Below are 26,203 nucleotides of genomic sequence, written 5' to 3' on the forward strand. Positions count from 1 at the left end.
TTCCTGGTTAACTGACCTTTCGCTTTATGTCGACGTAGCGTCGGTCAAAATAGCCCGGATATTTTCGTTTTTTTGTTGTATGGCCTCGCACGCAGGTTCATAGAAGGCCAAAACCAGCAGAATTTTCCATCGAACCAGAAGAACATCTCTCTAGATAGTCTGAACAGTCTCTTCAAATTGCACTCATGGAACCTCCCGACGACGTTCTCGTACCCGGAAAAAACGAGTACACGCACCGACGCCAGGCGACAAAAACACATACACCGTCAAAGTGCGCTTCCTCGGAGCCACTGTGAGCGTCGCCGTTGTCGGAATCGTCGTTGGCACAGAGTCGGGCATCTACGAACACCGCGGCAGTGTTTTGGTAAACAACTCCAGCAATACACACCGTGTTCACTCTTCGACCAACACAGCCAGCACTTGCCTTTTCGTTTTGGTGGCAGCCGCCACGTGGTAGTGTCGTGCCGGCGCTCACTTAACCGCCGCTGCTACTCACAGCACCGTTTGTCACCACGACGGCTCTTTTCAGAACTATTGCAGGCAGTGCAAGCCTAATCGATGAGGCCTCAAAATGCATTTTGTCACGTGGTCGTGAAAATAGAAAAGGTACCAGCCGGCAGGTGCGAGTCGAAACTATTTATTTGCGGGAACCTGTGCCCCGGAAACGAAAATTCAAAACTGCAGCAATACACGTTGTACACTGAGAGCGGCGTACAGAGCGTCGGTCATCGACAAACTGATGTGCAGTAATGCGCTTCGGCATTTATATACGAGGCATCAAACATTCGAGCCTTATCGTTGGTGGCCGGGTTAGTTCCAGGGTAAATTCAGCAGTTCAGGTTTGCGCTTTCAAGCCTATAGGAAGATTCGAAAATAATCGCGAAGCATCCCAGACATTACGGCGCGGCTTGCGCAATGCAGCGGGAACGCGTCCGACGCACTAGTTACATAAAAAACACCGCGCATGGCATTTCCCCCCTCTGAGAAAAGGCAACATCCCGATGCTTGCAACAGAACGTGGAAGCGGTTCGTGATGCCATCCGGGATGACCTCATAGCCTAGTGCGCTTAGACATCAAAGCACCTTGTTTGACACGAGGTATCGCCGACGTTTTTAACTAAGCCTACGTCGGCGTATCCTCGTCCACATCCTAACACGGTCGCCGGGATGGTATTTCACGAAGTGTCGTCAAAGCGTGTAACGGCGGCAGTCGGACATCTGCTGATTCTTGATGGCGAGTTCGTCACGCTTCTTCGGCGCACTGAAGGTAGGCAGTCACGTCGAGGCCCTTTTTTTATACTGTTTTATCTTCTAACGACTTCTATTTATACACCTTTTACCTTTTGGCGACTTCCCTGGTTTTGCAGAATTTGCTGCTTTTCTTTCTGTCCATTTAAGCTCGCCAGTTTTTGTTACACCTTTGTTAATTTTTACATACGTCACATATTTCGCCCTGTTATATTGCCTTCGGGAGAGTATGATCCCTGTTTTAAAAATGCTTGCGTGATATCAAGTGGTTTTCCAGTGTCGCCCTGCTTCCATGCGCGTGCTAACAAAGCCTGTAATCGTTAGTGCGAGAAAGAAAAAGAGAGAGAGAGAGAAAGGCGTAGAAATAGGAGAAAGTGAGAGCCCAATTCTTAAGCATGCAGAGTAACGATTTCATGTGTGAAGAGACTACGTATATGGCGTGTTTGTGTCGCAATAAATATCTGCTGGAAGTAGCGCTCTTTGTGTTGTCTTCTTGTTCCCGTCTTCGTGCGCTTTCTGTTTCATAATGTCACTGGACCAATTAGCTAGGGCCCAGCTTCTGATTCAGCATATATACAGCTTGGTGTTTTAGCATGCATCCGAATAAATCCGATAAACGCTCGCCAGTAAAATTCTTGGCAATTCGAATTTATCCGATGACTCCGATTTTAACGGTCAATATCACTCTCGTCCGCTCTTCATCCAAAGGGCATGTTCTAAGCGATCACTTATACATCGGCTGTTTTAGCCAATATAAGCTTTCGCTAACATTTTGATGTTGCGAATTCAAGGAAGTCGCGATCTCCCTTTCCAATTCAAGCTTGCTTCTTTATTAGACACAAACAAAGGGTTGCCGGCAACGAAATAAATGCCCAAAATGGGAAGAGCGCTAAGTTTCTTTAATTATTCCCGTCTTAATAATAATATCTGGGGTTTAACGTCCCAAAACCACGATATGATCATGAGAGACGCCGTAGTGGAGGTCTCCGGAAATTTCGACCACCTGGGGTTCTTTAACGTGCACCTAAATCTAAGTACACGGGCCTCAGACATTTTCGCCTCCATCGAAAATGCAGCTGCCGCGGCCGGGATTCGATCCCGCGACCTTCGGGTCAGCAGTCGAGCGCCATAACCACTAGACCACCGTGGCGGGGCCAAGAATTCCCGTCTTAACTCGGAAAAATATCAAATGGATCGAGGAGCAGGGTACAGATTGGACTGCCGATTTTTAATAGCCGTTTCTCGCCCTTGCTAATGATCAACATGTACAGAAGCTTAATGACGACCTATTCGCTAAACACACGCCTACATGAACTCATACTCAGTAGTTCTCTCGCGCGAGCGACGATATTACTGCGGGGCGGGCATGCCTGTCTTCTGACTTGCAGTTCTATCGATACCTACAACTATGAAACCACTCAGCAAGAACAAATACAATTCGTTGAAAAAAGATGCCGGTGTGTTAGTTCATTAACGCGTGCCAGTTGACAGGTATGTCTTCTGACGTATGAGTCAGAGAAATGCCGATAAATAAAAAAAACGAAAGCCACAACTGTCGAGGCCAAATAACAGCATGTATTGCTTCTAATATTGTCACGTGGTCGTGGCGTCGACGAAGGCAGCTGTCAGCACGTCCGAGATGAAACTCTTTATTATAGGCCGAACTTGTGGCCGGGAAAATGAAACTCCAGCTACAGCAATAAACTGATAGTGGCGTACAGAGCGTCGACCGTCGATCAACTGACAAGCGGTGAAGCGCGTCGGCATTTAAACATGTGCCGTCGAATATTCCAGCGTTATCGCTGGCTGTCGTGCGAATTCTAGAATAAGCTCGAGTGTGCGCGTCTTGCGCGCAATCTTAACAAAACGATCTACAATGATCGCGAAGGTTCTCGAACAACGAGGCGCGGTTCGCGCTGAGCGTTGCTGACAGTCTTTGTGGCCGAAAACCGAATACAGCAAAAGTGATAAAGAAACGGACGTGGCAATATAGAGCAAGTACAAAAAGAAGCTGAGCTTCGTAAATAAATGTTTTCCTGCTACAGTGTTCTTGCCCTCTAATTTCTTTGAAATGCATGCACGATTGTTCTTGCAGAAAAAAAAAGCTTCCGCGCAGTGCGCCTGTGAGACCACCTCTCTTGAACAGCGCTCCTTATTTTTTTCCAATCCACCCCATCGTGTGACGTCACGCGGAGAGAGCTAAAGCCTTCATATATTTTCTAGAGGGTGTTGCCCACCTACCTACACCGAGAAGAGAGAGCATCATGCGAGAGAGAGTGTGAAAGATATACGGTGCGTTCGTGAAGTCTCCAGCATCTGCCAATGTAGCTTAGTTGTTTTAGCGTCGGGCGCTTACCGTCGACTGCCGCCACGTCGTGGGTTCAGTTCCTAGCAACGGATCTTTTTCTTCGTTTTTTTTTTCTTTCTCACAAGTTGGCGTTCATTTTATCAACGTAATATCTGTAACTTATGTACTTGGTGCACCCCAGCATAAAGCACTTCTTGTTAAAAGAAACACCCATGCGTTTGTAGCTGTCAGTAGACGCCAGCATTGCTTTTTGAATTGTGCTAACTCCATAGCTCCCACTCCTCGGTGCTATTTAATAAACTGCCATACAAAAGATGGTTGAGGCACTTGCTTGAGGTTCATTCAAGTTCTGTAAGAAGTTGATGGACCATCATAAGTACACAGAAATGTGCGTACAAAAAAGGAGAAAATTCTGGCTCAGTTGAGACAAGTTATGCAATGAGTTGTGTAAAACACTAGCACAATTTTCAAGCAATAAGATGAAACCTACGAAACTGCAAGAACAATACTGGTTGATATTCAGAGCCTTAGTACCTAGCCAATACATTACATATAGGGGGCATTTGAGGCATCGATACCACCTCTACTCATAGCAGAAGCATGCTATGCCAAGGTACGAGCTAATATCTACAAACCACAACTGTGCCTCAGGCTTGACGCAAATCCAATAGTTTGGTCGTAATTATGCTCTTATTGTGGAAAATAATTCACCTGACACTTTTTTCATAATCAGTTGAGGAAAATATTGGTGAGTCTGAGTGCGACTGAGCCTTAAGCGCAATGTGTATTTCTTGAGGGAGTCTGAGTGAGCTGCATCTTTTATTGCCTACCTGTGTCAATAAGCTGCAATGAGCTGCATCTTTTATTGCCTACTCACTACCGTCAAACTTATAAATCATATTTCATCAACAGAAGAATGGTGCAAATGAGGATAATTTAATTTCTTTGGATGGTAATTCCAGAATATTATTCCCAAATGTACAGAAAGACGTATTCACAACATAGAGTTTGAGAGCACTACAGACGTATGACGTTAACTGACACGTAGAAAACAGAACTGCCGAGACTCGGGAAAGCGGACGTATGCCTTCCACGAGTGAGCGAGGCGAAACACGTCGAGATCCTGAGACTCCGGAAGCTGTGCGACATCGAGGACGGAAGTCGCACAGCTCCCGTGAGACGCACACCCGCCTACCTGGGCATGCGGGTATGCGCCAGGCGTTATTCTTAGTGGATATCACTCCAGGGACAGGGCAAATGCACATTGAAACTTTATGAGACAGTTACACCATGGTTAAAAAACGAGATGGAAGATGGAAGTTATAGTTCAGCTTGTTTATGTAGAAAGCGAACTCTGGCAAACGTGCTGCAAGTGCCCTTAGTCAGGAACCACGAGAAACAGGTCGTAAATCAGTAAGATATTATTCAAAATTGTGGGGAGAAGCGAGGTACCCACTACGCGTCCGTAAGGCATTATGTGCATATTGTTGTTCTTTGCTTTGTAAGGCGTGGGAAGCTTTAAACCAGGCACTCGTTACGCAATGCGTGTTGTGTGGCATCTGCTTGTCATATTAATCTTCTGCCACGCTATATTACATCTGTTCACGGCATTCCTTGCCCGACATGACGCCTGTATTGGATCTTCTTACAAGAAACTTCAAGCACCGGCGTGGTTGTGTGATAGATATCTCGGCTGACACGCAGAGAGCCTGGGGCAAATCCCGTCCAATCATCTATATATTATTTCGCACTGTGCCCGATAGCGGTTACAGAGACCGATAGCGGCGGCTCTGGCAGTGGCGGTGGCGACGGACAACAACGCCACCAAAATCAGCTGTTGTGATCTGATAACAGCTTTCGCTGGAAAGCTCGCCAGGCATGCGTCGCAGAAAGCGGGTACCTGTCAAGGAGCTCCATCAGTAGCATAGCCATGCAAGTACGCAACGTGGACAGTTGGCAAGTTCGTAATGGTTCAACTGGAGATGAAGAAGGAAGTGCGACAAACTAGCGCAACCTAACAACTGGGTTTATCGAAACATGAAATAAGCCTTTTTAACAGCAACGTTGCTTGTTGGGCGAGTTGGAACGAGTCAGTCATGATGTAGGTCAGCGCAAAAAAGCAGGCAACAGACGAGCGAGAGGACAAGGACACTCGCAAGGACACTCCTTGTCCTCTGGCTCGTCTGTTGCCTGTTTTTTGCGCTGACCTACATCATGGCGTTTTAACAGCCTCAGCCCCCATGACATCTTGCCATGGGGGTAACGATGTAACATCTAAACATGATGAAAAAAAAAGATATGTAATATGCGGTGAAAAAAACCATGAAAAAAGACATGTTTTGCATGAGAAAGTATATACAGGTGAGAAAATTGCCATCAGTTGGTTGACAAGAATATGCGTGCCTATGCTCCAGGTGCCACATAACCAGCTGACCTTCAGGATATTTCCATGTGTATGTATTTTTCATGGACATGACATCGTGTCTCTTTTCATGCTTTTTTCATGGCCTGTTAGATGTGGATATTTTCGTGGCTTTTAGGTGTTACATCTTTAACCCATGGGAAAACGTCATGCGGGCTGAGGCTCATAAAGCTCCGATGTAAAAGACACGAAGACGACAGCAGACTAGAAGAGAGAGACACTCGCAGAAGGTGCCTGTCTCTCTCTCCGTGTTCGTCGTCGTCTTCCCGCCTTTTACCTCGTACCATCCACGATACGAGGTAAAAGTCTACGTCAGCGTATCCGCGTACAGACCCAAACATGGTCATTGGGCTGGAATTCAACGAAGCGTCGTCAAAGCTTCCAACGGTGCTGCCGTTTTTCTTCTGATTCTTGATGCGTAGGCTGGCGACTTCTCGGGCTTCTTCGGCGCACTGAAAATAGACAGTCACGTGGAGGTTCGCCTAGGCGGGCCAGTTCTCGGACTTCGGCGCACTGAAATAGACAGTCACGCGGAGGTTTTCTTCATCAATGACGCTGGATAGCATGGCGTCCAGCATTGTTGCCGGGTTTGTTCCATATACCAACTCCTATGGCCTCATCTGAGGTCACATACTAAGGTCACGTACGGAAAGATAGTACGGAAAGATAACATCCTACGTAGTGTATTCGACGTCGGCTTATATGGCCAGCATGTCTACGATGGTCTTATTTAGACGCTAGGTGTGGCCATTGATCTGTGGGGCGTAGGCTGCAGAATGGTTAGTGAAATAAAAGAACCTACTAGCATGGCACTAAGAAATCAGTGTCATGTTCAACATAAGGAAGAAAACCAGTATGTGCTAAGCACTGTGGGTGTTGTGTATCAGGTGCCCTAGACTTGCGGGAGGTCTACCAGGCAGCACACGACGTCGGGCCGATATTGGTTTTACGGCGGCTGTGCGCGGCCCCACCTCGGGCCAGCATTGCCAGCCTGGCGCCGATACCGGCGGAGCCGTCGACTTCTGCAGGCAAAATTGGGCAGATTTTGCCGCCTTTCAGCCGATGTTGGTCTCTCGCCGGCAACAACGGGCCGATATATCCGACCTTCTGCCGTCCTCACGCCGATATCGGGCTAGCCGATTTCTTTCACCGGCAACACTGGGCCGAGATTGCCGGCGTTTTGCTGTTCTACCGCCGATATCGGCTTAGCCGATGGCTTTCACCGGCAACATTGGGCCGAGTTAGCCGCCGTTTTGCCGTACTTTCGCCGACATCGGCCGAGCCGATGGTTTTCACCGGCAACATTGGGCCGAGCATGCCGTCATTTTGCCGTGCTTCAGATGACATCGGCGGAGCCGATGGCTTATCGACGATGTTGGAACTTTCTTGTCTCCCTTCAGACAGTTAGACATGCCCTGTTGAGAACGTCCTCCTGCGTCGCGGCGCTCCAAAAGTCCTCGTCACCGACAGAGGTACGGCTTTTGCGGCAGAGCTAACGCAAACCATCTTGAAATATAGCCACACAAGTCACCGACGGACATCACCCGCAGGCGAATGGCCTCACCGAGCGGATAAATGAAACCCTCGCCGACATGCTGGCAATGTACTGTACGTCGAACACATGCCATGGGACGCCATAATATCTTCCGCACATAACCTGAAGTTAACACGGCAGTGTAAGAAACGGCGCACATATCACGCCGTTCAAAGTAGTTCACGGAGGCCCCTCAACGACGCTGGACGCCGTGTTGCCGGCCGTCAGTGACGAGAATAACCTCGACGTTGCGCTCTACCTTTAGCCCGCTGAAGAAGCCCGGCAGCTCGCCCGCCTAGGATACAATCGTAATGCAATATATATAGAGCATTAGGCGCTTGAATATTTGTAGCTTAAGCTGTAGAATACCGCTACATGGATTGCTGTACTAGCACAAATAACAAAGTTCAAATATTGTACCGTGCTAATGCCGCACGTACCACTCGGTGCGCGAAGTATCGCCGACTGAATAGCTTGCATTCTCTTATGAGTTTCTGCTATGACAATGACTAACAACTATCACTAGCACAGTCACTTCTCTACCAAAAAAAGGTGGTCTTTAGAAGAATAACTGACTGAAATTAGATGGCCACTTCGTTGACCAGTTGTTCAACGCTATCAAAAATGTTGAAACGTTATAACACATACCAATAACTTCATGCGCCAAATTCGAAGTACTTCTGTTTCGTAAATGTTTTTGCCACTGGTCGGCCGACTTCACTAATGTATCCAGCGTCAAAATTTACCCAAACATTCCCGCACGAATGCTTTTAGCGGAAGAAGTTTTATGTGAATACTAATTCTGTGCATAAATCGAGCCTGTCATCATATTTATAGCGCTATATCCTTGCAGCCGCTGAATGTGTGGCGCCAGCGCTCATATACTACACGGACAGTTTCCGATTTCTGTGTTTACACATATTTACTCACGCGCGTGTTTGGGTGAAGCGTAACAAGCGCATTTGCTTCAGGGATGTCACATAATTTATCAAAATAGTAAAAAGCTCAGCAAGGCGTGTTGCTGAGCTAGTTGGTTCATTACTTGAGAAAAATAGGTATGGTGCAAAAAAAGACCGGGCGAAGTGAAGACACGTTTTGTCGTTTGAATGTTTCAAAATCAACTAGCCCGCTGACCATCTTTAACGAACTGACAAACACGTGTTTGCCACGTGTTTGTCAGTTCGTATTTGCACTTCGTTGCCGTCCATTTTGTGACATACATATCTTTTTCAAGTAAAAATCTCGCTCAACGATTGCTTCCCACGTGCTTTCAGAAACAGTCGCATAAAATTATTATTATGGCACGTGAAATACGATGAAAAATGCGGCTCCAACGTGGTGTACGCAAAGTTTTCATGCAGCGACATGTGGCAACAAGTGATGCATTGAAAATTCGACGAACGCCTTTCTCAAACGGCATGCCCATAGACATGCTGGGGGAATCGCACACCATTGTGGTAGGCTGAGCCGTGCTTTCAAGAAGGGAGAATTCGCTTTTTTTTTCGTCTTCTTCAACCTCTACCCCCACCTCCCTCCCTTCCCCTCGTTCAGCGTCATTGTCGCGAAACTCGCTTGACCAGGCAGGGTAGGATAGCCGTCCAGACGGAGGGACAGTCGTAGCTGCGGGAGCAGGTTTTTTTTCACTCCGACCAGCAGAATTCTTCAAGAAGTGCGGTGTGTGGACATGTGTAGTGGAAAGTCAAAATCGTGCACGAGACGGATACGCGGCAGGATTCCGGCATTGTTTTCGGCAGAGATCACCGCAGCGAGAAACCAGTGGCCCCCTGCTTCCATGTTGAACTCGCTCACCTCATATAAGGCCGCGTGTTCACTACTGTTACGTGTCATCAGATTTTTGTTCTCATCTTATCGCGTATTCTCTATTGACCATCGTGTTTTGTGTATTCTGATATGGTGCGCTTGCATTTTTTATTAGCTCGTGTTTTTAGCGATCCAACGGGCACACGTGAGTGGTTTTTATGCACGATTCCTTCCTGTTACAATCTTACCTTTAGATTAGAAATGCGGGCGTGTCTATCTTGTTTAGATGTAGAGTTCATGGGATCTTGTGGTACCGCTCGCAATGTTTCTCGCGTCGCGTGCAGCAGTTTATCCATCTTTTTGGCCCTTAAGATATCACTGAAAAATTGCAATTCCCGCCTAAAGGATAACGCTAATTTAATTGCCAGTCATGTGTTGCGAATGCCTACCGTTCCTTGGTGAACTTAATAAACGGGGGGGGGGGTGCTCCTCTGCTCGTAATTAGCTCACGCGTATACCTAATCTTCTATTCTATCCAGGACTTTTGAACAAATGTCTTCACGGAAAAACACAGAACACCAATGAGTCCCTTAACCAACTCATCTGGTGTCGCTGTCCTAAGACGACATTTGTCAGTGCTGACACACTGAAGACCGCTACAAACGATGCTGTAGCCTACTACAATGACGGTAATTCAGCACGAAAAGCTGTTCTGGAGGCCCTTGGAATCGTTCCAGGTGTGTTTTGTGATAATGCCCTCAACAGGATGGACAAAGAGCGTGTGGACAGGGCACAGTTCTATGACTCTGTCGAAAGCAAGGAAACGCGACGAAAAAGAAGGAACACCAAGAAGGGTTTTGGTGACAGCACGAAAAAAGCCAACACTAATTTGTACTCTCCTGGGGCATTTTGAGCAACCGTAAGCAGTATGTGCTCATAAAACTTCGTTTTTCTCAAATTGCGTTTTTTATGAATTTCTCAAATTCAATGTATCTTTTCTCAAAAAGTATTGAATCGATTCCGATGAAATTTTGCATGAATGTGCTACAACAAGTTCGAAATAATCAGAACTAAAACAATTGCAAATTTTATGAAAATTGAACCTGTAAAAAAATTACACACGAACATGTACCCTCTGTGGCTTTGTGCATGTAGTAATTTTATTTTTTTCACAAAAACTCCATTATTGATGTCCTATTTTTTTAGTTCAGGTATAACCTACGGGTCTCTAAAATAACACGGCTTAATATCATTAGATTCCTTTCGGTGGTTGCCGAGAAAAGGTACATTGAATAATTGAACACACTCTAAAATTTGACAGTAGGCCACAGGAAGGATAAGCAACCTAGGCATAAAAAAGGGTGTCAAGTGATACGCACTGGCATACTTTGTGAGCACGTGAAATTTTATGCGAATACTTGCAGCCATTTCTAAAATATTAAGTTAAAACTGACATATACCATTTACCCTACCATACCCCCTTAAATAGTGAGTGACGTCGGCGGCAAGGCGCGGCCAATAGTGCTTTGCTGTAATCTCGCGAGGGTGCGGGAAACACCGAGGTGTCCAGCCGGGGATCATCGCGTAGAGCCTGGAGGATTTCTGGTCGCAAGGCTGAGGGCACCACAAGATGGTAGTTGGCTCGAAGTGGCGAGAAGTTCTTCTTTAGGAGAACTCCGTTTGGCAGGAAAAACAATGCCAGTCATTGCGTGAATACCTTCGCAACAACGGCGGTTCAACGCGAGAGGTATTGCTTAACACGTCAGAGTTCCTTTGCTCACGGTCGCTCGGCGAAGTCATCGGAACTTATGGTTCCCAAGAAATATTCGTCATCCCGGTCGTCCTGCTGCTGTGGGTCGACAGGGGCAAGAGACAGGCAGTCGGCGTCAGAGTGCTTTCTTCCGGACTTGTAAACGACGGTAATGTCGAATTTTTGAAGCCTCAGACTCCACCGTGCGAGGCGACCTGAAGGGTTCTACAAGGTAGCTAACCAACACAAGGCGTGGTGGTCGCACACAACTTTGAAGGGTGTGCAGGCAGTGATGATAGCTGTTTTCCATGGCTCTGGGTGCACTCCGGACTTACTCAATCACGTGACCCAAGGCCAGTAGCTCCTCGTATGCAAAGCGGCACTTCTCAGGCTTCAAGGTGAGGACAGATGTCTTGATAGCTTGAAGTACAGCGTCAAGGCGCCGGAGGTGTTCGACGAAGTTTGAGGCAAGCACAATGCATCGTCCAAGTACACGAGGCATGTCTGCCACTTCAACCCTGCCAGTACTGTAACTGTAACGGGTTGGAAAGTCGCAGGTGCTGAGCAAAGGCCAAAGGGCATGATCTTGAACTCGAAGACGCCGCTTGGTGTTACAAACGCAGTCTTCCCTCGGTCTCTCTCGTCGACTTCGATTTGCCAGTAGGCGGTCTTGAGGTCCATCGAAGAAAAGTACTTCGCACTGTGCAGTCGGTTTAGGGTGTCATCTATCCGTGGGAGAGGGTGCACGTCCTTTTTCGTGTTCTTGTTCAGGCGGTGATAATCGGCGCAGAAGCGTAGGCTTCCGTCCTTCTTTTTAAATAACACCATGGGTGACGCCCACGGACTCTTGGATGTGTAGACGTCCAGGGCGTTGGTTGCGCGATGATATTGCGTGTTCACAAGTAAAGAAAGACAAAGGCACGTCTACAATAAGAACTCGTATATTTAAGCAAAAGCGCTGCGAGGCGGACGAGGCAGCAGCGACGGGGCGACTGGCGTAGCTTCGGCCCGGCGGCTGTGTTTACAACACCCGGCCGACCCGGCCGCCGTAACTCGAGTTCCCAGGCCACTCTCCGTGACCGCACAGTAAACACAACACTCCGTGGACTCCGAGCGCCGAGCACGCTCGCTCGGCGCGGTTGCTATAGATGGCTGTATGATGCCGCGTAGCGTTTTGTTGACTTGTTTCTTTACGGCCTCGCATCCTTGCGTCGAAACTGTGTACGGGCTCTGACGGAGCGGTCTGGCACATTCCGCTGATGCGATGTTTTCCGACAGGGGTCTGCCGAATTCTTGGCGACGATGAAAAGCAGTACTTCCATTGCAAGATCAAGGTTTTGAGTGGTTCTTGCTTCTGCTTCGGAAGGCTGGGATTGACGTAGAAAGCTGGTTGAGGAGCCTAGTTCGTCGGAGTAGGTTTTTCTTTCTTCGATGTAGGCGACCGTCGTGCCTTTGTTCAGGTGCTTTACACCCATGGTGTAAAATGTGCCAGCAATTCTTTAAACGTATTCTTTAGTGCCAAAACAAACAAAGAAGGTATTCCTTTCAGGGTAATTATTCCTGAGAGAGGCACGTGGAAAAAGCAAGTCGCGTCCTATTTAAATGGCATGCTCAGGCGGTTTAAAATCAATGATCCATTTCTCGTAAGAAATTCTAACCAAGTGTTAGATTTCGTAAAGGCTCATGAAAACGTGTCCCTCAAAACTTTTTCCGTAAATGTGGCAGATTTATATTATTCCTTACCGCATGATGACTTGTTACGATGCGTCGCGGAATGCATTGATGAGTATGAGCCTCTAAAATTTTCCCGTGAAGCTGGTGTCGCTGTCAGTGGTTTTTTTAGAAATGCTTCAGTTTTATCTCTCGTCAACCTTCATTGAATGGAATAGTCATCCTCATTTACAAAAGAAAGGAGTTTGCATTGGCTCCTGTCTGGCTCCTGTTTTAAGTGACCTGTTTTTAGCAAAGTTTGATCGTGCCTTGTCCCTACGCTTAGCGTCAAGTGGAACCTGCTTGCAAATCTTCAGATATGCAGATGATTTTATTGTGTTCGTTGACTGCCCTGTGGAGCTTATCCAGCATGAATGCGATGACATCGTATCGATTATGCGTAAATGGTTTCAACCCCTTGTTGTGACTGTCGAAACGCCTGTTGACGGAACCCAAAGGTTCCTAGATGTATCTTGTTTGTTCAAAGATCAGCGCACCTGTTGGTGTTACACACCCAGGGCTAACAATGCGCTTTTACCATTTCATTCCTGCCATTCAAAACTGATAAAGCGTGGTATCGCCAAGTTATGTTTTAATAATGCACTCGAGAAGTCATCTTGCCATCTGGTACAAAGCAGCTTCAATGAGCAAGTGTCGCGACTTTCGACATCCGGTTATTCCACTGATTTGTTAGTATCGGTAGCTGAAGGTGCACTGCGGCACCTAAAAGCTAGTCGTGCCGTAAGTAGCACCAAGGTAAGTCCTGCTGTTGACAAGCGCAATGTAGCTGTAATTCCGTATATCCACCAGATATCGCACAACATAAAGAAAATAGCTGCTAGGGACAATGTACAGGATGTTTTCACAACGCCTGAGAAACTCTTAAGCTTGTGTAAAAAAAGTAATCCAGCGAAGACTAATGACAAGTGCCGTAAGAACCACAAGAGAAAGTTTCTTGAGTGCAAATCAGGTGTTGTTTATCGCATTCCGTTATCCTGCCAGCGTTTTTATATCGGACAAACAGGAAGGTGCCTGAACGATCGTCTTCGAGAGCACCACTATAAATGCAATAAGACGCCCACAGATGGTTTTCTGGCAATACATTTCTAAGAATGCGCGTGTGTGCCATTGTTTGACAAAACTGTCATTGTTAGAAGGAGCAACTGCGAAGTCACCCGATTGATAGTAGAAAGGGAGCAGATTGACTATTACGGTACCTCTTGTATCAGCAAGACTTCGCTAACGCTGTCTGAGAACGAAGTTTCCTGTGCAAACCGTAAACATTTATCTATTGTGCGATTCCGCTGCAGTGTTTTATTGTTTGTTTTTTGTTCATTCGTCCGGTTTTCTCTGGTTCCTCTATCTCACGAAGGTCACATGGTTTTGTGACGTGTAAGTGAAGGCACTTTTGTTCGAGTAGCGCCCATGTGTCTAGTGCCTCTTCCTATGTGTCCTCGTCTACACCAGCGCTAAGAAACTGCCTTTCCATTATGCACTAACAAGCCCACATCGCTACGCTCGTAGACTTTTACTCCTTGCTGAAATTTGTGAGCATCACTGTTGCTTTCCCTCTCCGCAGCTCGGCTATTCCTCTTGTAACGCAAATCGCACGGTTCATCAACTTGTACTGGTCACATTCAATGACGCCTTTCAGGTCTGCTGATTTCTGAGTGCCGACGGAAATGATGACACTGGAGCAAGGTCGGTGCTTCCTAGCGGCGTGTGTAGGGGTAGTGCTTTGCGTGCAGCTAGTGTTATCGACTCGGAGCTCAGGTCTGGGACTGCACCGTGTAGGCTTAAGAAGGCCATACCAGTGATGACATCTCTTGAGCAACGCTGCAGGACTGCGAAGCTCACCGGATAAGTCTGGCCGTCAATTGTGATTCTTGCCGCGCGGATGCCAGTTGGTGTTATTAGGTGGCCTCCAGCTGTCCAGATTTCGGGTCCTTCCCAAGCGGTCTTTACGTTATTCAGCTTGGCGGCGAACGGGCCACTCGCGATGGAGTAGTCGGCTCTGGTGTCGACCGATGCGGTCACGTTTTGACCATAAATAAGCACGTCAAGGTCGGTGATTCGTCATGTTGCTTTACGGTTCGGTCGCGGTGTCCCGTCACGGCTACGTCGGCTTGTCGCGCTATTTCGACGTTGCATCGTCAGGTCTTCGGGCCGCTATTTTCTGACCTCAGGGCTTCGTTCGGCTTGCGGCATGTTATTTAGTTTTCGTCGCGGTGTCGTCGTCGGCGGCAGCGGAGGATCTTCGGTGTTTCATCGTACAACAATGGCACCTGCATCGGTTGCGGCCCTTAGGTTTCCTGATACGGGCTAGGTGACAGGCACCGGGTTGTGCCAGATTATGGTCGGCATTGGGGAGAGACGTAGCGGCCTGGCGACGGTGATCGGTAAGGTCCTCGGGGGGTCAACTGCGCTCTTGCGAGCTAGTCGGCGATGTCCTGTGGAAGTTCAATCCGCTGTGGACACGGCGCGTTTACGGCGAAACCACGTAGCCCCATTTGTCGGTACTGGCAGCGGCGGTAGGTGTGGCCAGCTTCCCCGCAGTGGTAGCAGAGCGGGCGGTTGTCAGGGGCACGTCAAACGTCCGTCTTTCTCGGTGGGTAGCGCTGGCCGACAGGTGGGCGAGGTGGGGTCGGGGGCTGACGAAGGAATTGCGGCGGCGTAGGGTCCTGACGCGGGCGCGGCGTGCTGCACTGGCGTAACTCATCGCTTCTGGCTGAGCCTGCGGTGCTTCGGGAATTCCAAGCGATTGCCGGACATCCTCGCGGACAATGCGGCGATTGAATGCCCGTGATGCTGCGGCGAAGGTAACAGTTTTCGCAGCTCCTCCTGCACAAGCGCTGTGATAGTTTCGCGGAAGTAGTCGTTGGCCAGCGAGTGCACGTCGAAATAGGCTGCAGACAGCGGAGAGCATATGCATTCTTTCGTCCGCATATCAAGTGTCTTCTCGATAGCTGTGGCAATAGGCGTATCTACCTGGGGCAAGGGGGGCGCTAGGCGCCACTGAGAAATGTTAGGGGGGCGCAGCCCCCCACTTTTGACAGTGGTCATTGTCGGCTGCAGACTGGGAAACTAACACGTAAGGCAAGGTTTTACTTGAACGCAGCAATAACGTAGTTATGTAATAAAATTTGTCCTACGAGTCTGCTGTGATGACTGTCACCCGTGTTTAATGACCACGCACTGCAGGAATTCCACGCTTTTGCGTCTTGTGCTCGAGCATCGCAGAGGAGGCTGTCGCTCAGCCAGGGCTCTTTAACAATACAGCAAACTGTAATGATTTTATTTTGTTCGGCCTGGCTGAAAGTTAGCTAATCGGCGACGCAAATACGGGCGGTAACCAGCAAACGTTTTGTAACCCGATGAAACGCTCACCTTTTCCGGGAAACTTAGTTTCCTACTTTGAATATGAATGACATGGCCACTGGACCACATTCAAGCTGCTGTGAGTTGATGAGTGTGTAAAAGTGCCGAGTATTTTAGTTGCGCCTACCGAGGAGATCTAAAAAAGATTGCCACATTACTCTCCGATTAGCCTGCTTCCCCTTGCTTATCATATTGTAGCCTGCAGCGGTCGCGGCGGCTTGTAACAAGGCAGTGGAGTCGAGCAGATTGAGAAGCCCATGTTTCAAGTTTGCCTCGTAACTTGATCTACCTCACCAGGTAGGTGACAGTGTCCACGGTTTTCTGGACTAAGAAGGCTGCTCTCTCTACCTCTCTTTCGGCAACGATGAGTTCACAGGTAGTTGTATGCGCGCAAAAGCAGCTCGACATTGTTATACTACAACTGAAAGTCTCTATATACATATATGAATTCATCTAACCCGCTCGTATAAGTAGCCGCTGCCAATGTGATTGGCGGGCAGCCTTCCTAAATTACGTTCAGAAAGAGACACTGTTTGTTGTGTCGTGTTACGAGCAGGTGCTGTGAGCATTACCGAGAAACTTTCGATCAATCATTAACAGCTAACGACCTATACGGAAGGAAGCAATGCGGGGAATTTTAGAGTTATAATCGCCCAAAATGTTTCACAGAAAATTTGAGCTGTCGCAGTTTACGTAGGCTATTTACTTGGAGGAGGTGGAGGAGAGTATTAGAGCGCCACTTCACCGTTTTCCTGTCCACCCCCTCCCAAGCTGGGAAAGTAGGGGGGCAAGAAACGACACTAATACTACATGTCAGAAGTTCCCTGCAACAAGCTCAGGGCTATATACAGGACCCATTAGCCAATAGTATGGGCGATTAGCCCCTCCACAGATACTCCTCCGCGTCGCGTCGTCTGCTCAGGGTCTCCTTGGCGTCTGCTCGCACGCGTAGGGCCAGTAAAGTGAACAGGCGGTATTGCTAAAAAAATGACTGCACTCCCCGGAGCTGGTGACCAAGGAGGTTATATACTATTCATTCTGGAGTGGAGGTGGCGCCCCCGTAGGTGACGCCGGTCGCCTCCATATTGCGAAAGGAAAGACTCGGAAGCAGACGACGGAGTGCGCTTCGTTGCCCCGCCGTCGCAGTGGTCTTTGAGGACGGTGGCATGCTTTTGTAAAGCAGTTAAACATTTTACAAGGCCATGGTGACATCGTGCGTCGCTTATGGGTGCAGAAATCACATTAAGAAGACGCCTGGGATCACTTTGCCCGTGTAAGTGTCCTCACTTCGTTCTCTGACAATCGTCTGCTTTTCCGTGCATGCTGTTCAAGTGGAAAGAATTTGAAAGGGGTGCGTGCATGTAATACATGCGTACAGTTGTATCGACGAAAATTTTACGCTTTAAATGCTCGTTGACACGACGTTGTACATGATTTTTAAGTGTATGCACGAAGTACCAATTAATGGGCTGTAGTTGTTAGTGCAGTCTAGCTGGACGTATCAAGCATTATTGGTACGAGCAAGAAGTCTGAACGCCCTTAGAATCAGAGCTTTCGGGTGTTTTCTAGCAAGCCAAGACTGACTGCGTGCATGCATATTTATCCGGTGCATGGATATCGAATTTGATGCATGTTTATCGAGGAATTGGGAACTCAACATTGCATAACGTGATTATCCGTCTTACAGGTTTCCGAAAGACTGCGCGCAGCGTTCTGCATGGGAACGTGCCGTTCGAAGAAGTGGTTGGAGAGCTAAGGACGGTGACCACCTCTGCTCCATTCACTTCGAAGAATGCAGCTTCGACAGAACGGGGCAGACGACCAGACTGCGGCCTGCAGTGTACCTAAAATTTTTCCTGCTTTCCCAGCGCATCTACAAAAGCCTGTCAGTTTCTACCTCCTTGACGTAGCTTCAATACAAATAGTTACGAAAACAAAAAAATTGCGGCAAAAACAAGATGTAACTCTTGAAATCCAGCTAATCTTGCAGGAGAAACCGAAACCGAAACACCGAAGGACGCGGCATGAGAGGTCGAGCTACCTCGTTTCGAGGCTGTGCGGGCTGCGCTTGACGTGACAGCACATGTCGCCCACGTAGGTTAATGAATGCAGAATTAAAATCACTGTAATCGTTCATTAACGGTTCATTCGGGGCACGTCTCCTGGAGTTTGGCAGTGCCATGCGACTTTAGCGCTTCGGTTTTGGTTCCACCCGTAAATGGTTGGAGCTTTATCACTCCGCGAAAATTACCGGCGACTTCCCAATTTACTTAATTGCCTGTCGTCTCTAACTTAAGCGTTAATTATTTCAACCTTCTTTATTAATGTTGCTATTTGGCACGGAAGCAGTGCGCTTTCCACGGCTCCTAACCATCGGATTTTGACCACGCAGAATCTGCTAACTCTCGTGATTGCGTGATCATCGACTGCACACGTATGTTCATGAAATATCGCCATGAAGCTGCCGCCCCTGCAAGTACCGGAGGACGGAAGTGGCGATGAAATTTTCTACAATTTCCCTGCGACCGACGGACTCTTCTTCGGGATTCTAGCCGCATCGACCTCGCCGACAGCTCCTGTGGTCCATTTAAGCAAACAGCATATCGACTTAGCTTTCAGTGGGCACGGAAACAGTGCGCTTTGCACGGCTCCTAACAATCTGTTTTTCACCATGCAGGTGTGTACTAAGTTTCCCTTACACGCTAAAAAATCAGACGACCCGTTCTTACTACTGTTTCCGTGCCCAAAAGTGTTACGCGAAATCGTATGTGATTGTTTTTCCATGCTTTTCTTGCTCTTACAATTTGGAGACGTTGAAGCTAAGCCGGGACCTAACACATGCTCTGAGAACCTACTTGACATTGATTCGCTGCCAGGAAATCCCGCCGAACAAATGAAAGCAACGTTTAAACTACTCAAAGATATACACACCCGTTCGCTTCAAAGTTCGAAAACGCAAATTGAGCTGGCTGCTGATGTGAAAGCAATTAAAAGCGGGCAAAAGAGCATAGAAACAAACATAACGGATATACAAGAAAGACTAGACGAACTTGAAGAAAAATCACAGAACTTTGATCAACTTGGCAAAGATGTATCAGAAATGTACAAGTCGATATCTGCTCTAACGCACCGAAGTGATACCTACCAAACGCGCCTTGATGAACTTGAGGAGAGATGAAGTGTTTGAATCTTTCTGCACTGAGTCGATTGATCGCGCACATCGTCTTGGCACGTTTGTACCTGCCAAATGCCGCCCCATAATAGAAAACGTTTGTAATTACAAGACCAGAGAAAAAAAAATTTTCACTTCGTAACCAGCTGAAACAAAGGAACATTTCATTGACCGAAGATTTTTACCCCAGTACCCGCACTTCACGCAAAAAACTAATCGAATTTGCCAATGGTTATCCTGGGCGCCCGCAGTCTAAACTGCGCTATAACAAATTATTCATAAATAACAAATGTCTCCGCTACAACTCTGATCTTCACCGCGTTGAAGAAGTACACTCGCGTGGTAACCGACCAAGTGATGGAGACCTCCCTCCTGTGAGAAATGCCTCAATCTAGGGAAATAGGAGGGGTAGCGGCATATCATCGTATCGACAATTCCGTCAAGTGTCTGTGCTCTTTGCTAACGCCAGGAGTGTTCTTAATAAACGCCGTGCCCTCTCATCCATAATAGATACATGCGATGTGAAAATATTCGCTTTAACCGAAACGTGGCTGTCCGCGCAAACGCTTGACTCGGAAATATTTCATGAGGCACATAAATTTGTGGTTTATCGCTGCGACCGCACCGAGCATAGAGGAGGAGGCGTACTACTTGAGGTCTCGAAGAACATACCTTCATCACCAATCCAAGTTAACAGTTCACTAGAGATAACATGGGCTCTACTAACCTTAGGTAATTGTAAACTGGTTCTAGGTGTATGCTACAGATCGCCTTCCTCAGCATCCACGTTTGTTAACGAATTACATGACTCTATCAACATAGTTAGCTCTCGTTTTCCTTCTTTACCTATGTTTTTACTAGATTTCAACTTTACAAACATAACGTGGAACACTACGCCGATACGTATTTCCCCTTTTTCACAGCAGAGTGAAGATTTCCTTAATATATGCTCCGTTTTTTGCTTCACTCAATTAGTAATTCAAGCCACCAGAATTACAAGTAATGTAGCTAGCACTCTCGACTTAGTACTTACAACGCATCCTGACCTCGCCTCCCACATTACATACTTACCAGGAATCAGCGACCACCTCTCGCGAAACTTTGCAATCAATATTAGTCCTACTAAAAAGACTAAACAGCGGAAACCCATACGAGACTACCGGAAAGGTAACTTCGAAGCAATAAATAATGAACTAACTCACTTCTACGATGATTTTATTAGAAATTTCGAATCTCGCTCAGTTAGTCTAACTGGGTCCTGTTCGCATGCACAGTCCATAAATTAACCGAGAAATACATCCCTAATCGCACATTCATTTCCAATCCCCAAGTGCCATGGTACTCCAGTCATCTAAAACGCCTATCTAATCGCAAAAAGCGTTTCTTTCGTTTAGCTAAATACTCACCTTCACCTTCGCGCTGGGCAACCTACAAATCTGCTGCAAACACCTACTTAAGAGCTCTAAAAACTGCTAATGACAACTATTTAAGTAGAACGCTACCTGAAACACTAAGAACTAGTCCTAGAACGTTTTGGCAAATAATCAACCGAACCACTAACAACATTATATCACTAGAAGATTCATCTGGTAATAGTGTTCCCGATACCATGTGCGCGTCAGTTATCAATGATTCTTTTACTAGGCAGTTCTCTAAAACCGGTAACATCAAACTTCCTCATGCGCACCAATAGAATTTCATGCCAATGGATGTCGTGATCGTCGAGGTACCTGGAATCATAAAGCTAATAGAAAATTTACCATTCCACTCCGCTCCTGGCTATGGCTCTATTAATAGCAAATTCCTTAAAAGTACTAACGTCGTTAGTTCTATGATACTAACTAAAATCTTTGAACAATCATTGAGTTGTTGTCAACTTCGAAAGGAATGGAAAATAGGGAAGATGGTTCGAATCTATAAATCCGGCTCCAGAAATTCACCTCTTAATTACCGACCCATATCGCTTACAATAATTGCTGCAAATTATTAGAACATGTAATCTTCACGAATCTCGCCAACTTTCTAGAGTCTAGCTCATACTTTGCTATTGCGCAACATGGTTTTAGAAAATCGTACTCATGCGAAACTCAGCTCGCTTCTTTCACTCATCATCTGCATCAAATCCTCGATCGCTCATCCTGCGCTGACAGTATTTGTTTAGATTTTAGCAAAACATTTGACAAGTTCTGCCATAAATTACTGCTCTTTAAACTTAGCTTGCTAAAGACCGACACTAACCTTCTGAGATGGATAGAACATTTTCTCTTTAATCGCTTCCAATTCGTAACTCCTGCCCCGCCACGGTGGTCCAGTGGTTATGGCACTCGACTCCTGACCCGAAGGTCGCGGGATCAAATCCCGGCCGCGGCGGCTACGTTTTCGATGGAGGCGAAAATGTTTGAGGCCCGTGTGCTTAGATTTAGGTGCACGTTAAAGAACCCCAGGTGGTCGAAATTTCCGGAGCCCTCCACTACGGCGTCTCTCATAATGATATCGTGGTTTTGGGACGTTAAACCCCAGATAATAATATTATTATTATTCGTAACTCCTAATGATCATCATTTGCCATTCACTGAAGTACAATCAGGCGTGCCTCAAGGATCAGTGTTGGGACCTTTAATATTTCTCATATATATTTATGATCTATGTGTTTCAATAACCTCTAACATACATCTATTCGCAGATGACTGTGTTATATACCGCGAAATCACTAATGCTGATGATACTAAAACGCTTCAAGCTGACCTAAACAATATAGCTAACTGGTGCAACAACTGGTTAATGGAACGGAATATCAGTAAATGTAAAAGAATGCATGTATCCAGAATTAACTCAAATCCTAACACCTATCATCTAAACAACATTCCCTTAGATTCCGTCATCTCCTATAAATATCTTGGTGTGCATATCACAAATAACTTAAGTTGGACAACTAATGTAGATTACGTCATAAACAATGCTAATCGCATGCTCGGCCACTTACGACGTAACTATTCCAAAGCACCCTCTTCCTTAAAACTAATAATTTATAAGTCTCTTATACGTTCCAAAATTGAGTATGCATCTGCCATATGGGATCCCAGTCCTGCTAACCTTATCACCTCTCTTGAACTAGTACGAAATAACTCTGCTAGATTCATCTACTCTAATTACAACCGCACTGCCAGTATAACCTCAATGAAAAGCAACTTATCACTTATTCCATTGGCTCACCAACGCAAAGTCGCCCGTCTTTCGTTATTTCATAAAATTTTCCACCATCCAACACTTCATAACGACCTCATACTCCGGCCTGTGTACATTTCAAACCGCGTTGGTCATCGTAATAAGGTAGGAATGGCGTCATGCAACACAAAGTCTTTCTTTCAGTTGTTCATTCCCCGTACATCTCAAGATTGGAACCACCTTCCCTCAAGAGTCGCTACCATCACTGACTTCAAACTTTTCCACGAAACCTTAGATAACATTGCATAACCACGAGAATATGTTACCTGTACTCACTGCTCCTGTTTTTTTTGTTTTTTTTTTAATAACTACTCTTGTTTGTATAACCTGGAGAAATGTTGTGTTACATGAATTCACTGCATCATTTTATTCTGTATTTTTCATATACTTTATCCACTCCCCTCATCAAGGCCATTTGGCCTTGAGGGTATTATAAATAAATAAATAAATAAATAAATAAATAAGCAAATAAATAAATAAATAAAATAAATATATAAATAAATTTGTAACTCTGGTAATCTACCGACCCACAGAAGAAAAAAAGCACGTATGAAGGACGCGAGCAAATGTCGCGTTCTCTTATTATTGAGAATTTTCAGGCAGGTTTCTTGAAACACCATATATATACTAAATTCTTTGTGCAGCAACAGCTACAAAAGCAAGCGCAAATGATAGAAAGAGTCAATTTCTCTTGATGTTTTTTTTTCTTTGTAGCCAAAAAGGAAAAGAGACCCACAGAAGCCCTGGGTACCCTTGTCGCCCGTTATGTACCCAGAACAGTCGATTGAAGGCAATACTAGACCAACGACTCCTCCTAAAGCTTTCTATCAGCAGAAAGTGAGAGATGCCGAAAAGGATACTGGGCAACTTAAAAAGAAGGCGAATACTTTGCAACAAAGCAAGCGTAGACTTTCGAAGCGCTTCGATGCCTCCAGGCAAAGTGTGAAGGAGTTGACAGACAGAGGTCTATTGTCAGAAAAGGGACTCGAATTCTTCGAAGCCACCTTCTTCTCGGAAATCTTGCAGCTGCTTAGCAGAGCAACCAAGAAAGGAAGCGTCCAATATCCTCGCGAGCTGCGTGCCTTTGCTTTGACTTTGCATTTTTATTCTTCAGCCGCGTACGACTATGTGCGCGCAGTTTAATAATGCTTTACCATCACCACGCAGCCTGCACAAGTGGTAAAAGGCCGTCAATGAAGAACCAGGCTTCACAAAGGAGTCATTCGATTTCCCTAAAAATGTGGCGCAGAGCAAGGAGGAACCGCTAGTGGCGGCTCTAATGGTAGACGACGTGTCCATAAGGAAGCATGTTCAACTGGTCGGAAACGAAGTTGTTGGATATGTTGACCTGGGGACAGAAATATCGGAAGACAGTTTGCCAGAGGCAACTAATGCCTGTCTATTCATGCTTGTTCGCTGAACATGAGGCTTAAAGTACCACTTGGACAATTTTTGATAGGATCTTTATCGGCCTCCAAAAGAACAAACTTAACCAAAGAGTGCATTGCAAGGGTGACGGCAGCAGGCATGGATGTTGTGTCGCTGACGTTTGACGGGGCTGCTTCCAACTTCACAATGGCCCGCTGTTTTGGTGCTGGCCTCAAACTACCGGTCACCCGATTTCGCGACAAGTGTTGACTGCCCAAAGGACTCGTCAAATAAGCTCTTCATAATTCTAGACCCTTCTCACATGCTCAACTTAGTTCGTAACTGCCTCGGATCGATTGACCACCTGGTCAATGATCAAGGCTCGCGCATAAAGTGGTCCTACATCAAAGAACTAGAAGTAATGCAGCGAGAAGAAGGCGTGTACCTTTGAAATAAACTTACAAAAGTCCATGACGAATGGGGAAAAAAAATGAAAGTGAAATTTGCTGTGCGAACACGAAGTTCCTCAGTGGCATACGCCCCCGACTTCTGTGAATTTAATTTGAGATTACCACAGCTCCAAGGTGCACATGCCACAGCAAGGTTTATACGCATTTCCGAGAGGCTTTTTGACTTGCTGAATTCATGAAATCCTCTTGCGAAGTCTTTAAAAGCTGCACTACGCAATGCGAATGCTGCCTCATGGAAGGCTTTTCTGCAAGAAGCTGGAAATTACATCACTGAGCTTATTGACGCAAATGGACGAACTGTAATTGAGAGCCTGAAGAAAAACCGTATTTGTCGGCCTGCTCATTTGCATGTACAGCACTGCAGATCGCTTTGAACGTATTGTAGCCACAAGAAAACTGAAGTACTTGTTGACCCACATGATGTCGCATGACCACTTAGAAATTTTCTATGGATGCATCAAAGACAAAGGAAGCTTCAACAACAATCCAACTGCCTGGCAATTCACAGCAGCACACAAGCGTCTACTCATACAGACAGACGTCTAGTCATCTGGCGCTGGGAACTGTGCTGGCTGTGTCAAGTGCCCTCAGTCTAGTCGAATCAACTGCAGTCACCCACTAGAGAAGATGTTCTATCCTTGAGCCGTTTGCTGATGACCACGAGTACACCTATCGCGTAGACCTGCCATGGAGCCGGTCACCATTTGTTGAAGCTGTTGTGCAGTATGTTGCAGGATTTGTGGCGCACAAAGTTCGAGACGGCACGACTTGTGAGGAGTGCGCGGCTGCGCTGCGATCAAAGGAACTCCCATCACTTACTCAAGCGAAATGTCGTGGTGGGTTTGTGGCACCATCTAAGGATGTGCTGTACATTACGAGGCTGCTGAGAAAGGTCTCCGAGTACTGCAGGCACAACACATTAATGCAACGGCAATGCACAAAAGGTGCGCACCACTGATTATGGAAATCCTAACTATGGTTTTCGACAGGTCGCGCTTTGCAGAGCTTGCCCATCACCTACTTGACTGCGACCCTCTAGACAACCATATATATAAGCTGTCAAAAAAGATTCCCGAATACTACATCAAACTCCGCATGCAGTACATCACCAAGGAAACCAACAGAGCAAGTTGCAAAGAGAGAGTGCGAACACTACTTTCAATTATTATAATATTCAGCATTCAATGAACAATCAATGGGCCATTACATCTCTGCAAATCGAAGTGTCGTTTTGAAACACATTTCTGCCGCTTGCCTTGTACGTATCGAATATTTTTGTCGGTTGCCATTTGTACGTACCTCACGTGTGTATAACATATGTTTTGCTTATCTGTTTGCTGTTGTATTTACTTGCGCGAATGCACAGCTATGCACGCGCAATATCCGTTAAATGTGCAATAAATGTTTTCCGCAAAGAAAATGTATGGCGCCCCTTCAACAGAACCTTGCCGTATCACGTTATCATGTCCTCATGGATATCCTCCGGCTATGTCAGGAAAAGCCGATCACGATGCTATGTATGTGATTTTTGTATTGTATTGCACATCTAAGCAACATCTGTATTGAGTACTATAAATAAAGCTTTGTACAATAATTTGAATTCTCTAAATGCCTGCACTTCCTAAGCATGAACAACATTGTGGTAGCCTTGGAAACGGCGCATGAAAGGTATAAGAATAATCAATCTGAACATACATACGTGGGATACATAGATATATCCACACGTACACATGTGAAAAATTCGCGCTGTGCTTGACAAAAATGACGTGATCACCAACTCGCCCAAATTTGCATCCTCCTTCTGGCCAAATGTTCGCGTGATGGATGTGTGCTTATATAAAGAGAATAAGTGCGCTT

At 46.3% G+C, this 26,203-nt stretch overlaps 1 protein-coding gene across 1 annotated transcript in view; it reads right to left on the reverse strand.

Moving 5' to 3' along the window:
* Positions 1–385: 385 nt before the first annotated feature.
* The window catches only part of LOC119373875 (uncharacterized), a 229,561-nt gene continuing 203,743 nt past the window's right edge, over positions 386–26,203 (reverse strand). Inside the window, exon 5 of the mRNA XM_049410957.1 lies at positions 386–396. Within this exon, the coding sequence (XP_049266914.1) occupies positions 394–396 (3 nt within the window). The 3' untranslated portion in view covers positions 386–393. The remainder of the gene's footprint in view (positions 397–26,203) is intronic.

The sequence above is a fragment of the Rhipicephalus sanguineus genome, chromosome 11, assembly GCF_013339695.2.
Source record: "Rhipicephalus sanguineus isolate Rsan-2018 chromosome 11, BIME_Rsan_1.4, whole genome shotgun sequence".
Classification (NCBI taxonomy): Eukaryota; Metazoa; Arthropoda; class Arachnida; order Ixodida; family Ixodidae; genus Rhipicephalus; species Rhipicephalus sanguineus.